This window comes from Bombus vosnesenskii, unplaced genomic scaffold (assembly GCF_011952255.1).
Source record: "Bombus vosnesenskii isolate JDL3184/JDL3185 unplaced genomic scaffold, Bvos_JDL3184-5_v1.1 scf7180000016261, whole genome shotgun sequence".
NCBI lineage: Eukaryota > Metazoa > Arthropoda > Insecta > Hymenoptera > Apidae > Bombus > Bombus vosnesenskii.
This window is the reverse complement of record NW_022884330.1, coordinates 3183919-3197377: the sequence shown is the minus strand read 5'-3', so window position 1 is coordinate 3197377 and position 13459 is coordinate 3183919. Positions and strand designations below refer to the sequence as shown.

Genomic DNA, 13459 nt, shown 5'->3' with positions numbered 1-13459 from the left:
AGTTCACACTTGATTTAGCATATAATCTACATTTTGTTAAAAAAATTGTATCAAATAATTTTGTGCATTTACACGATTATTTCTAATAGGAAGTGATAATATTTTAACATTTTCAGGTACTTTCTACGTTACTTAAAATTTTGCCATGCTTGGTAAATTATCTGTCAAAAATTATACAAAATATAGTATGAAGTTTACTACGTACGGAGATTGCATACAATGTTACGTCTATCTCAAACGAAAAACAAGCGAGAAAGTTTAACGTGGTTCTTCTAATAAATTCATAGACCTGACAAAATGCATTCACGTAAAATCCACACCAGAGGAACCTTTTAAAAACTCAACATGGATTTACCGTAGCCAGTTGATCATGATTATCAAAAATCAATCAGAATATTCCCATACAAAGATGTAAATAGGCGCATCCACCTATCAACCCACTTCTCAATACAACACACATTGAACTCTTAAAAAGATTGGTATTTTTATAAACTTACCTTTATATAAAATATGGATCTTCGTCGTAAAGCCGATTGTCGAAAATACAGAAAATGGAAAGAGGAACGAGCAAAAGAATCAAAGGGGACGACGAAAGAAATCAAAAAACGAAGACGCAGAAAACTAGTAACCGATTGTATCAATGAAGGCGAGATAGAAGAAGTTATGCCTAAAACCGTAATGAAAGTGAAATATCGAAAATGCAGAAAAAAGAAGAAGAGAAAGAAGTCAAAGAAATTGATTAGGAAACTGGTTAAACGAGTTTCGTTCGCAGAGCTAGTGTTAGGATGTATAAAACCCTCGATAGAAGAGAGGCAATTCCTTCTTAATCCACGTCATATTGGTTGCCTAGGATTTAGTGTATCTAAAATGGATATTACATCGGAAAGCCCAGGTAAGATGAAAGTAACGATCTTTTGAATGTAAACATCGCTAATTAAATTAAGTTACAAAGGTACTTTCATAGTAATTTCATATACAGAGCTGAATTCTTCTTTTAAACGACATGCACTCTTTTCTAATTTTTAACACATTCGTTCCTATCAAAGATATTTTGCACATTTGTTCAACCGCTAACTGTGCGAATGCAAATCATTTTTGCAATAAACTTACTTTATTAATACTTTATACCACCTTTTACATTTTACATAAGACTATTTACATTTAATCGTTCCTTTGCAAACTAGCGCAATTACGTCAATAATAGTAATTAAAGGAACAGAAATAATTTCAATTCTCGTTCATATTACGCATTTCTGTGGTAGCAACAAGCCAGACTTACATGAGCCAACAGAAAAGCCGCGGAAGGAAAAGAATCTGTAGAAAACCCTGTACGGAAAGGTCGTCTCGTAGAGCCTTAGGAGAATCGGAATCAAAAGACAGTGAATGCGACAGCATTTGTTCCTGCGATAGTCGCATATGTCTTGCAGGTATCGTCGATATCATTAAAGAGAATAATATTAACGTCACACTAAAAATCAGTATTTATTTGCAAAAAATGTATTATACTGATTAGGTGTAAAGTTAACAGCAAAGGATAAAGAGGAGATGAAAAAGTATCAACGCGAAGCTCATCAATCCAGTTCTAAAACAGAGAATTAATTTCCTTCTCCCAATTGCAGCCATAGAAACATAACAAATGAGAAAAAAATAAAACAGTCAAGGCACAAAGATGGTAAATTAAAAAAAAATTGACAAATCATAGAAACTAATTAACCGGATTGAAAAAGTGTTTACCAGAATACATTAGCAAAAACAAATAACGAGATGAATATAATGTTCAAAAATACAATTTGATAATAGTCGTCCTTTACACATCTTATGTACGCGTAACGATACAACCCTAGTTGATGATCCGAAAGTATTTCACACACCGTATACGTAAAGGTAAAACGAGTTTCCACTAGCTTCTGCTGAGCAGAAGATCCTTCCGTGAACCGTTTAATCCGACTATACGGTAAAAGGTACGAATGACCGGGTAATTAGGCGATTTGCACGACTTGTTCACGACAAAAGAATGTTGCTTATAATCAACATCAATAGTCGATAATTATCGACTATTACTAATAAGCGGACGAGGCTGATACATTCTAACAAAACTGAAAGCAGTTACAGAACTACAGAAACATGTCTGCTACTACTGCTTCGATCAATAATGAGATTGCAAAATAGAAATTTATTGTTAACAGAACAAACCTTGAAATATGTAATGGAGAAATGGTTCTAAAATCCAGATCTAGTATCGAGAAAAACATAATATAGATTGAGATTTCCTTCTTAAAAAGTTTGTAAATAAAGAAACCAATTTATTATCTTCAATTAGAAGTTAGAGATATTGTATTTAACAAGAAAGAAGATTTAAAATTGAAATCTTTATCTCTCTTTATTCTTTATCTCTCTAAGCATTGAATTGGATTATACTTTGACTTATTATTTTTATATATATATATTATCCGCGCAGCGTATGCAATACACATGTGGCCAAATTGAAAAAAATACTAGCAAATCGTAAACCGGTTGAGTATTAGCACAGTATAGATACAGAAATTTCTAATTAGTTCACTAATCGGCGTATAAAACGGCGTGGTTATTTATGCCACTAACAAAATTAAGTTGTTAAGTGACTTGGAAACAAGTTTGTTGCAGCGAATCACCCTAAGTCAAATAACAGACAATATGTGTCTTCACACAAACCATCTTATCTGTTAGTAGGAGCAACCAACAGTAGTTATCATTCGATGATTTCAACCCGATTCGAAAAAGTCTGCGATAAATTGAACTATCTTTGTCAGTGTGTGAACGTTTGTCGTCGAAGACGCCCAAGACGGTACTAAATCTAAATATTTAAAAATTTCCGAAATTCGATGGTGATCGGACTTAGTGTCATCACAGGAACGAGATTAGACACATGAAAATGTTCTGCTACGCCAAGACACCAAGGTCAATTTGTAAGTAAGAAAATTATAACGTTTCATACGATTAAATTGCCGCAGTAAAAATGAAATAATTATTGCAATGCGACATTATTGACGTTACGCTGATATCTTTTATTAAAATTAATAAGTGGACTATACTTACCGCAGAACATTAGCAAGCGTATAGATTTATATCTCCCTTATTATGTGGGATAACACACGTATCCTGAAAGGCATTTATTTATATATTCAATGCTCTAATTATTTATGATAATTCCGAATATAATTACCATGAAGGCAAGAAACATATTACCTTCAATCGTCGCTGGATAACAATGCATTCAATTTGAACAAGCATAAAGTCCATTGAAAAAATATCGCACAACTTCGTTTTTATAGAGATGGTATAGATTTCTCGAATAAAATTGCAGACCTACTTCCACAGAAATTTTATAAATGGAGCTGCTTTCGTTTCTTAGATGATTTAACGTTATCTTCCTGTCACCGGATCGAGACAAATACAAGACGCGTCGTGACATAATTGGGTTCGTACAATTCCTTTGGAATCCTGTAACAAGAAAAGAGCTTCTTTTTCCTACAGGTTCTCAACCTCTTTCGCGACTGCCGCACAATCGCGACACATTTTGGATGACCATGATTCATTGCTATTTATTTCGATTTATCGCTATCGCTCAATCTTCTATTAACGTCGTTCGTGATTTCTCAAATTACTTTCCATAGATTTTGACAGTTACTTGAGGAAGAACACGGTAAGTTACGGTGTCTATCGTTTTACAGACAGTTTAAAAATTCGGTATGTTATCGCTTAGACGTAAATGCAAAGAGTTTGTGTTGCTATTCATCTGTCATTTTGACAAATTTAGGAGTTCTAGCGTCAACCGAACGTGAACGAAACAGTGGTTATGCTAAACGCGATTTACGCATACCGTGAATTCACGGGTAACAATTTATTAAAATCACATTGTTAAGCAACTTCCGTGTAGACATAACAGTCTTACGAGTAAACGTTGCGCATTACGCCCGAAAGCGATCGCATTTCTTTTGCAACGTTCCACCTTACACTTCCATGTAAGTATATACCATGATCTTGCCTCGAAAGAATATAACACCATAACGAACACACAGGCAAATATCGTATCCGTTAAAAGTGGCTATTAAGTTTCGAAAGATCAAGAAAATATACATTGCGCGCGTCGATATATTGGAAAAATATAACCAGGGAATATAATAACGTAAATAACGTAATAGGGACTAATAATTAATAGGTTTGTTAGCGTAAGTAACGAACGTGAAAAACAAACTTATACAAAAATGGTGCAAACAAACAGTGTGATTTATCTATATATCTTATAATACGTAATATTTTCACGCCATGACTAATGGTAAATCGGTGTAGCAAGAATGAAAAAAATGTCTCAGTATATAACTTCTGATATTAATCGGTTTGGTGGAACGAAATTTTCCTTCAGGGAATGAGTTGTTGCAATTCGATGATTATGGGATATTAGAGATGTAGAGATTTATTATTGAGATATAACAATGATAAAGAGTAAATAGTATAGTCGGTAGCATAATGTAACATACATATGTGTAGAAATCACTGACAACTGTTCAGGCTTGCGTACAAAAGTTATTGTAAACAATAGTGAAATTACTAGAAAGTGTAGGATCCATCATGCTTTAACGTGAAAATATTCTTGACGCCAACGATTAGAATTATTATGAAACGCCAAACTTGCGAAAATAATCAATAAAGATATGTCACGAAAAACAATGGATGCACGTTCAATATACAATACAACAATACAGTACAACAATACCTTCTGAAAAGAAAATTATCAAAAATTTGTTATTTCGATATTTGTTGATATAAAGCACGCGCATGGTGAAACAAACACGCACTTGTTCACAGAGTTCCGTATAGATTGTTAAACGCGATACAACAGTGCGCTTTCTGTATAGCGAAATTGGTCGCTCTTATGCAATAAAAAATAATCGTATATAAATTTTTTGTAAATCAAGTGAAATGTGTACATTTTTACAGCGATCTGTCACTAGGTTCTTGTGAACAACCTCGTTTCATCGATTATTTTAGCTCGGTTCCATTCTCTTATGAAACAAATTTGCATACTCAAGAATTTCCATAAGACATACTTGCATGTGTAAAATTATATAATTTATATCTGACAACATTGAAGAAGGGAATAAAGTACGAATAGTATAATTTCATAAAACTTGTGTTATGATCGGATGTAATAAGACGAGGAGCAATTAAAACATACTTTATGGATATACTAGAAAACAGGTATTTCCACAAAACGTCAGAATCGGATATGTATTATGTAAATCGTACGTGATATGAATACTAATTTATTGTATAACATATCAGTTAATTATTGTCCCACGTGATAGTCTGCGGTGACAATCTCATATGTAGTGCCGTGCGTTTTGATCTAGATCACGAAATCAACGATCTCGATGCGAGCTAATTTTCTATCCACAGAATAAACACAATATTTTCATACATTGTGTAATCCTTAAATTACGCAAATTCATTCTATGGAAAGAAATAACTTACCAAATACCTTTGTTCAAAATACAAACTCTTTCTCATTCAACATTATCACTAATGAGAAATAACTACACGACAGGTGCGCATAACTGAAAAAAATAAGAACATATTTTTCTTAAACTATGTGGTATCGTGCAACGTGTAAAATTATTATACAATTAACAGGTGGAAAAAATAGATGAAATAGTTGATCTGTTAGTATAATAGTACAAAACCTGCTTAGTTTTCATTCTTTTTTATTTCTAACATATAATATTTGCAGTTACGTTATTATCCTAGAACGAACATGATTCGCAATTTTACACAAACTGCAAAACGATTGTTTATCATTAAGATACACCTTGAACGACATTTTCCAGATCTCGTTAAGTTTGTGTTATAATAGATATTTGTAAGAAAAAAAATCTGACGGCAAACTAATTATTTGTTTCGCAGAATCTATATGGATTAGCATTAAATGCGTCTGTGATCAGATTCCTCGACTAATTAGAACTTGATCGCGTTTATTACCTGCTTAGATACGCCATATTGATTAAAGTAAACAACGTAACAACCTATTTATAAAGTACAAATATCATGCTACTGTACACTCCAAATACAGTAGCATGATATTTGTACAATACAGTACAGTCTAAATGATCACGTATAAATTTTTATATTTACCACATTTATTTAATTAGACATATACCGCGATATCAACTGAACATACGTTTTTATTGTACGAAGCATCAACTTCATTCACTTTGGCGAGTCCCTAAAGAATATTCAACTTATTACATAGAACATCCATTGTAATAAAAATTGTGAATCAATATACAAATAGGGTAGTTTCATAGAATAAATAAGATATAATATTCCATATATTTCCAAGAAAAAAAATAAAATTAATCCTAAAATATGATATATTCAAGTAGTTCAACAGTAAAATATATGCTTATATATTCAGCAGATTTTTTACATGACAGTTGTTTTTAATTTATTTTAAAAGTTCCATTTCATTGACCAACTATCATTTAAATTGATCCTCAAGTTGTATATTCAACCTTTTTATGGCTATTTTTTATTCAACTACTATAACCGAATGTACATATATTTGGAATATGCGCCTCTAAAAAGTACTGCACTCTGCGATTCCTTTTTAAAACCTAACAGTTTTTATAACGAGAAACTGGTTGAAGAGCAATCGAGATATATACGTAAATAAGCACCAAAATCACTTTAGTTCCTTTTTTTTCATAACCACTAACGTCACGGGCGAAACCCTTTTCTCCCGCTAAACTTGGTATTTGCATCGTTATCTTGCCCAGCAACCGAACTGGACACGAGCAAACTTCAAGTATGCAAATAGTAACCAATCGGAATTTTTCACTACAGAAATGCGAAGGAAAGATTGGCTTTTAGGACCTGCGACGAGTTGCTTTACCTTCTGGGATACTGGACATATGAAAATAATTTGTAGATTCTTTGAATAAAACATCTGAAATTAGACGCGCCTTTATTATGTCGTGGGCAATAACGCATCGTACATTTTTTATCTTGAGGATTCGATGTTTCCCGAAAATAATTTTATATGGATATATGCTGTTTGGGATAATTAAAGAAACATTAATTGCACAATTATAAATTACAATATTTCTTCCATAAACTTTTCGATAAAATAACAACACGAATTTAAGAAAACAATTCACCGACCAAATTAACAATTAATTTGTAGTTCAGTTTAATTTAATTATCCTATATACCTAGACATCCTTATCTGCATAATGAAATTTATTATCTGACTCTCGTTCGCTGTTGAAATATTGATTAATTTACACATAGCGTATGTAATATTATTTCGAAATTATCGCGAATATTGCATGAAAAAACAAAAGTAGATAAAAAATAAAGATATACATGAAGTTTCTATATCTCTGATACCGACCTAAACGTTTGGTAAAAGTGGTTGGCAATTAAATGGTACCAGGTTCAGCCCTGTATATGGTTTACACTGCATTGCACTTACGAGGTCTTGTTACATAATAATATCGTACGTGCAAGAATATGTGAAAACCTGCCACTACTATTCCAGATAGAAACGACAGAATAAAATACGTAACATAAAAATACGTAAACTGTTCGATCTAACCTACAATTTAACCTAGACCCGACCTAATTTTCGCTACGAATAAAAATAACATACATTCAAATATGAAATCGTGTTATCAGTTCGCTGATAAGGTATATCGTGTAAATAGCACAAATAAGCACAAAACTTCGGTTACGACGGAGATTCACTTAAATCACCCCCGTTTCTCGTTTAAAGATACTTAAAAAATCGATAACTTGTGCTCTAGCCTAAGTAGCAAACGTGTTGTTACACACTACGTATGATATACAAACTATTAATTGCGCCACAATTCTAGTAGTATAATTTATGATATCCCACATTCGAGATTTCAAAGAATGAATGATCGCAAGCGTTTAAAGTCTTGAAAACTTATTAATCACGAACTATTAAAGCGAACTAGCAAGTAGCCAACTTCAATAAACGGAAAAGGTGCAATTGCTCACAACAATAAACTACGCGTCGCGAAATGATTTTGTTCCTTTTTATTTAACAAATTATATTATATTTATAAAAACTACCAGAGATGCACTTTATAATTAAACTATCTAATTAATTTAATAATTAATTATAATTAAATTAATTATTCGGAATTTGTAGGATTTTCTGAACGAGACATTGATTGGTAATAGGCAATTAAAAATCAGTAACTAAAATATCTCTATACGATCGTTTCACTCAAAAGCTTTCAAGACAATTCGGTTTTTACAGCAATTGTATTAGCATCGCGTACCAATGCAAAATATTAGTAATACTTTTATCTGCTTTTGTTCTTCTCATTTATTTTATCGTGCTACGAGTGGAAAACTTCAAAGATAGCCCACAAAACGAATAATCACAGTTTCTAAGTAATCAATCGCATACTGGCATATTTCTTGTCCATAACATGCAATTATTTATTGCGTCTATCTATCTTGTAGTTGTTTCCTTGATTGAAGAAAAAATTGGCAGTAATTAAAGGAAAATGTAACAAACATTGCTTTTTTTCGCACTACAATTAGCAATAAGCGTCAAATGAACGTGTTTCATATTAAATTCGTGGATCATACGATTTGCGTCACGTCTATCGCCGGAATAACTTCAAGATTTCCGGACCTAATATGCAAATTACACAAGTAATTTGATATACAAAAAACATTAAGAGAAACATTTTGCGCAGGACTGTAATTTAATAAGTAACATGTTACTTGCATTGTAAGTATTTAATGGCAAAAAGTCAAATCTTATCGAATTGTCAATCTCTTCAATAAGATAAATATTCATTCTGTATTCTCATCAAAAGTTACCCGAAATTCAAATCACTGGATTAATATTTATAGTATTAATATTGATAGAATAATACTGCAAAATAAATTATTATTTAAAATTATTTAAAATTATTTAAAATTCATGATTCCGTATTAAAATTCTTGTGGTATGATCGAAAGTAATCATCATTATCAGAAATCATAATCATTGTTACCTTACGAGGATCTAAAAGAAAAATTAAACTGATTACGAAAGTTGTAAAATGTCATTCCTCTCCTAATATATGTACGTAATACATAAACATTAAGATAACGATATTAAGATAAGAATACTTCAATAATCCACTAAAATAATAAAGCGTACTGATTTATAAGTTTTCCTTTATAGATATGGTTATCAATTGTTCATTACTGTTCGTTTCATTGACCAAAAATTTCTTGTATCATCGTCCACCAATTAAAATCCACCGTTTTAAAAGACAAAAGGGTGCAGGATAGAATCAATATCGAAGATGTATAACAGAATGTAGTCCTTCGTCATTTGCTTCTATTATCGTTGCAGTTCTAGAATACAGATAGAATTCGAGCTCTGGTAATCGTTAATGCTCGATTAATAAAACAATACGCAGAATTATGTACGTTCCAAAGCAATGCCGCTATCTATTTCGTTTATTCACAGAAACGTACCTTGATAACCGTATTAATTTCCGTAATATTTCCTATTGCCAGGGAATACAGATAAACGTATGGTGAATCGGTGTTATTCACGATACTATTATCTGAATTGTTAATTATTTTACCCGAAAGCATCAATTACTTATAAATTTAGAATGTTTTATAATATTAAACTGCATTAATCGTACATCAAGTTTTGCAAATGATGAAATAAACCAGTAAGATGTAAGGACAACAACCATTAAACTTGATCAAGGGAAAAGTAACTGTACAAAATGGAATGGAATAATGACGAATTATTCCCCGCGTACAATTTGCAGCCTGGTTGTGAATTGTAGTACAAGGTCTCAATCATATTACGAGTAAAAAAACATAATAACGCATTGAAAGCGGGAAGATACAGAAAAATATCAAGGAAACGGATGTTCGATCGATTTCCCATTCCTTCATATTAATGTGATTCTTAATTGAATGATAAAAACAGCCCGTTGCTTCTAGTTAGAATTAATTTCATCTCGAACGAAAAGAAGACGAACTAATGTAACAGGGTAGAAACAAAGAAGAACGTTGGTATCTAGAATTTTCGGTACATACAGTAAACGTATGGAAATTTTTATTGGAAGAGTTCAATTCGAAAGAAGCACGCTTGCTCGTGACTAATTATTAATCAGACGACGTTGGCTACTTTAATTTTTGGTTTCTTGTTTGATTATGATACATATATGCGCGCAAGGAATATTCAGTAAGCGAATGTACGCCACGGAGCTTCTATCGATCATCTTCTCAAATCAAGAAGTTTTCTAAGTAAATTGCAACGAGACAGACCGAAATAAACAATAACGATGCACAACACCTCAGATATTCCTATTTCAATAACTTCAAGAATTTCCACTTTTATCTTTGCTCCTTTCACGTATAGTCTTACGAACGTAGAATGCTCTTTGTCGAGATTTATGGCATACATTAACATTGATTCAAAGATTTAAAACGATTAACCTTTGATACCGATTCCCCTTAGATAGATTGGTAAATGATGTAATAAATGTAATTATTGAATAAACGTTGAATATATGTGTTACCAGGGTATCGAAGATTTAAAATTAAAGCTATTTTCCTGGAGCATTGGCGTGTCAGCTTATCTTCGTTTTCTTACTTACGATGCTATTGCTTTATCTGACGCGTAGAAACTTTTCTTTGGAACTGAACTTACAGTCTGCGTGATTTCTCTATCCAGAGCATAGATAGAAACTCTGACCCCAACCAGTATTGAAGAGGTGGAAATGTGACGATCACAAAAATATCTCCACCGAGTTCACGCATAGCCCATCATCGATTTATTTTTAGCTTATAATCATTGACGATTCTCGACTACCATTTCTCCTTTTTGCCATTCTCCTTTAATTTGTGGCTAACTCTTTTATTTTGTCTAATCTTAGCCTTTTTCATTTACCATTACATAAAGAGTTTATATCCGTTAAGGTAAGCAAATGAATGAATTACTTCCAAGGAACATAAACGTAAAAGAATTACACTCACTCTTGAATCATAAGTAGAATCGATTTCGTAATCTATACATTTCTACTAAGATTAAGATTCTTTCTTATGTACGAACATTCATGGAATGATTAACCTTGAAGTGCACGATGTATTACAGGTCCTTGACTTCAGCCATATATAAACTTGTTCGATCGTCTATTTCAAAATTTATCCATGGTGAAATACATATCCTACCACCTTTGGTTTAATCCTATCTTTTATATGTACATATATATATATATATATACACACCATACGTAATTGGATACCAGCAACGAAACGACATTTAATTCTTACTGTATCCTTGAAATGTAATTATTGCTGATCATGTGCAAAGGACCCAAAAGATCTTCAAGTGTTACGTATTATTAATCATGTTTATTATTTCCTCCACTGCGATATTTAAATGTAACAATGTACAAATAAAAACTTGCGACTTTCATGTTGGTTAACGTAGTAATATAAAATAAATTATAATTATAATAGATTAATAATTATATGAGTTACTATAATAAGGTAGACAGAACAATGACATAATTCACGAAACTTTGCCTGCATGTACAAGGATACACAGCATTACACGCCGTTATAACCAGTTATGAGAGTGCTTTATTTCTTTCGTTAAAGAATTTAAGTATTCTGACATTCGTGCACGCTGTGGCGAAATTTTTTTGAAACTAAATCTTTGCAAATTAGCCCATAAAAGGTTAAACGAGTAACCAACTTGGACTGAAAGTTTTGTAATTCACATGAGATCATAGTCACAAACGATACGTATAATTGTAATCATTTATTTATTCGATCACGGGTCATAAACTTATATGAGTATGATTAATCAACTTGATCAACTGAAATGCATATATACATGCATAAGTGCATGCAACATACAACAGCATAGATACGACAGACTATTCCTTTCGAAAACAACCAAACACAATCTCATAGAAAGTTTAATATAAATCTAGTTTACCTGAATTTTTATTTTGTCTGAATTTTTTTACAGCAAAAAATCCTTGTCTTTTATTATCAACATTCAATAATTCATTTCAAGTAACTGAATAAACAATTCAGCCACAGGACAGTGTCATGACTTATTTATGTAAATAGAAATTCCTTTATTCCTTGACGTTGATGAATGTCTTCGTTACAACGTGTGGCAGTACTTTAAACTAGATTATAAAAAAGGTATGTCCACAGTTGATTATTGACGTATACATGTAGGATATTATTTACATCTGATAGCGTGAATTTGCAGAAATCTGATCAATAAAAACTTTTACCGCGACGCTATACATCATTATACACCCTGTAAACATATTAATCATTCGATCGAGAAAAAATTCCTATACGAAACGGTTGTTGTCGTTTAGGAATCCGACGAGCGGAAAGATTCTTTCGAATCTCATCTTTATGAATCCTTAATCGAAAAGAAGCCAGTGGAATTCGTGATAATATTCCCGCTAGTAGAAAATCAACCGAGGCGTCAAATAAATTTCTTTCGAAACGAAGATTATCTGCGTTTGGGTTGATTCGGAACGATACGCAACATTTTGGCAAACTTTTTCCTTCATTCTCAGAACATTATGTTCTGCCATAAATGAGCGAATGCTTCGTTTTGTTTTATCGTTTTTGTAACATACACGAGGAACTCGGAGACGAAATGGAACAAGGACGGAGAAAATTTTTGACTTGAGAAAATTGCAGTAAAAACTGCATAAAGTTAAATTTTAAGAGAAAAATCTTTATGTACTTTAAGTAAAACAAATCCTACTATTTTTCCTGATCTCGTAAATTGTATCATTCTTCGCTAAGTTGCACGCACGATATCAATTGCTAAACAAACATTGCCCTAATGACGCCATTGTTCCACAAATAAGTGAAACAGTAATTTTCTAGCTCCAATTTCCTCGATTGTTTTTACCGTTCATACTAAATCTGGTATATACACTAACAGAAACCTAACCAACACAAGAAAATCAATTTGTAATCTTTTCAGAAGCGAGACACGGGAAAACGACCCCAGCATACAAACTGCCTACTTCTCGAACTATAGAATCTCGAACAAATCGCGCATCGAATAGCTTTCCCCGCGTTACGAACCTGCCCTGAACGATAAAGAAACGGCCGGACATCCCCTGACTGGCATATATGATCGATCGCAACAATATTCCATTGACCTTTGATCAGTGCAACCGAGTGGCACGTTGTAAGTGTCGCGCTGCATTATCCTTCACCTCATCTTTCTCAAGCAACAACTGATCTTTCCTACCTGGTGGTGGGGCACCTATACGACTTGCTGAGTGGCCAGTACTCCACGTGCTACGAACCGCGAGTAGCAGGTTGAAAGGCAAGTGGGGGTCGAGAGTGACTTTAATACATTTTTTGAACT

At 32.7% G+C, this 13459-nt stretch overlaps 1 protein-coding gene across 1 annotated transcript; it reads left to right on the top strand.

Moving 5' to 3' along the window:
- Nucleotides 1-160: 160 nt before the first annotated feature.
- LOC117241826 lies at nucleotides 161-2238 on the top strand. Its single transcript, XM_033507976.1, has 3 exons — nucleotides 161-892; nucleotides 1263-1427; nucleotides 1514-2238. Exons 1-3 carry the CDS (start codon nucleotides 511-513, stop codon nucleotides 1597-1599), a joined length of 633 nt encoding a protein of 210 aa, XP_033363867.1. The 5' UTR covers nucleotides 161-510; the 3' UTR covers nucleotides 1600-2238.
- Nucleotides 2239-13459: the final 11221 nt, after the last annotated feature.

Coding starts and splice junctions, on each gene's coding strand:
- LOC117241826 (XM_033507976.1), top strand. CDS start 511: ATGGATCTTCGTCGTAAAGCCGATTGTCGAAAATACAGAAAATGGAAA. Junction 893..1,262: donor TATTACATCGGAAAGCCCAG/GTAAGATGAAAG, acceptor TTTCTGTGGTAG/CAACAAGCCAGACTTACATG. Junction 1,428..1,513: donor TAGTCGCATATGTCTTGCAG/GTATCGTCGATA, acceptor TATACTGATTAG/GTGTAAAGTTAACAGCAAAG.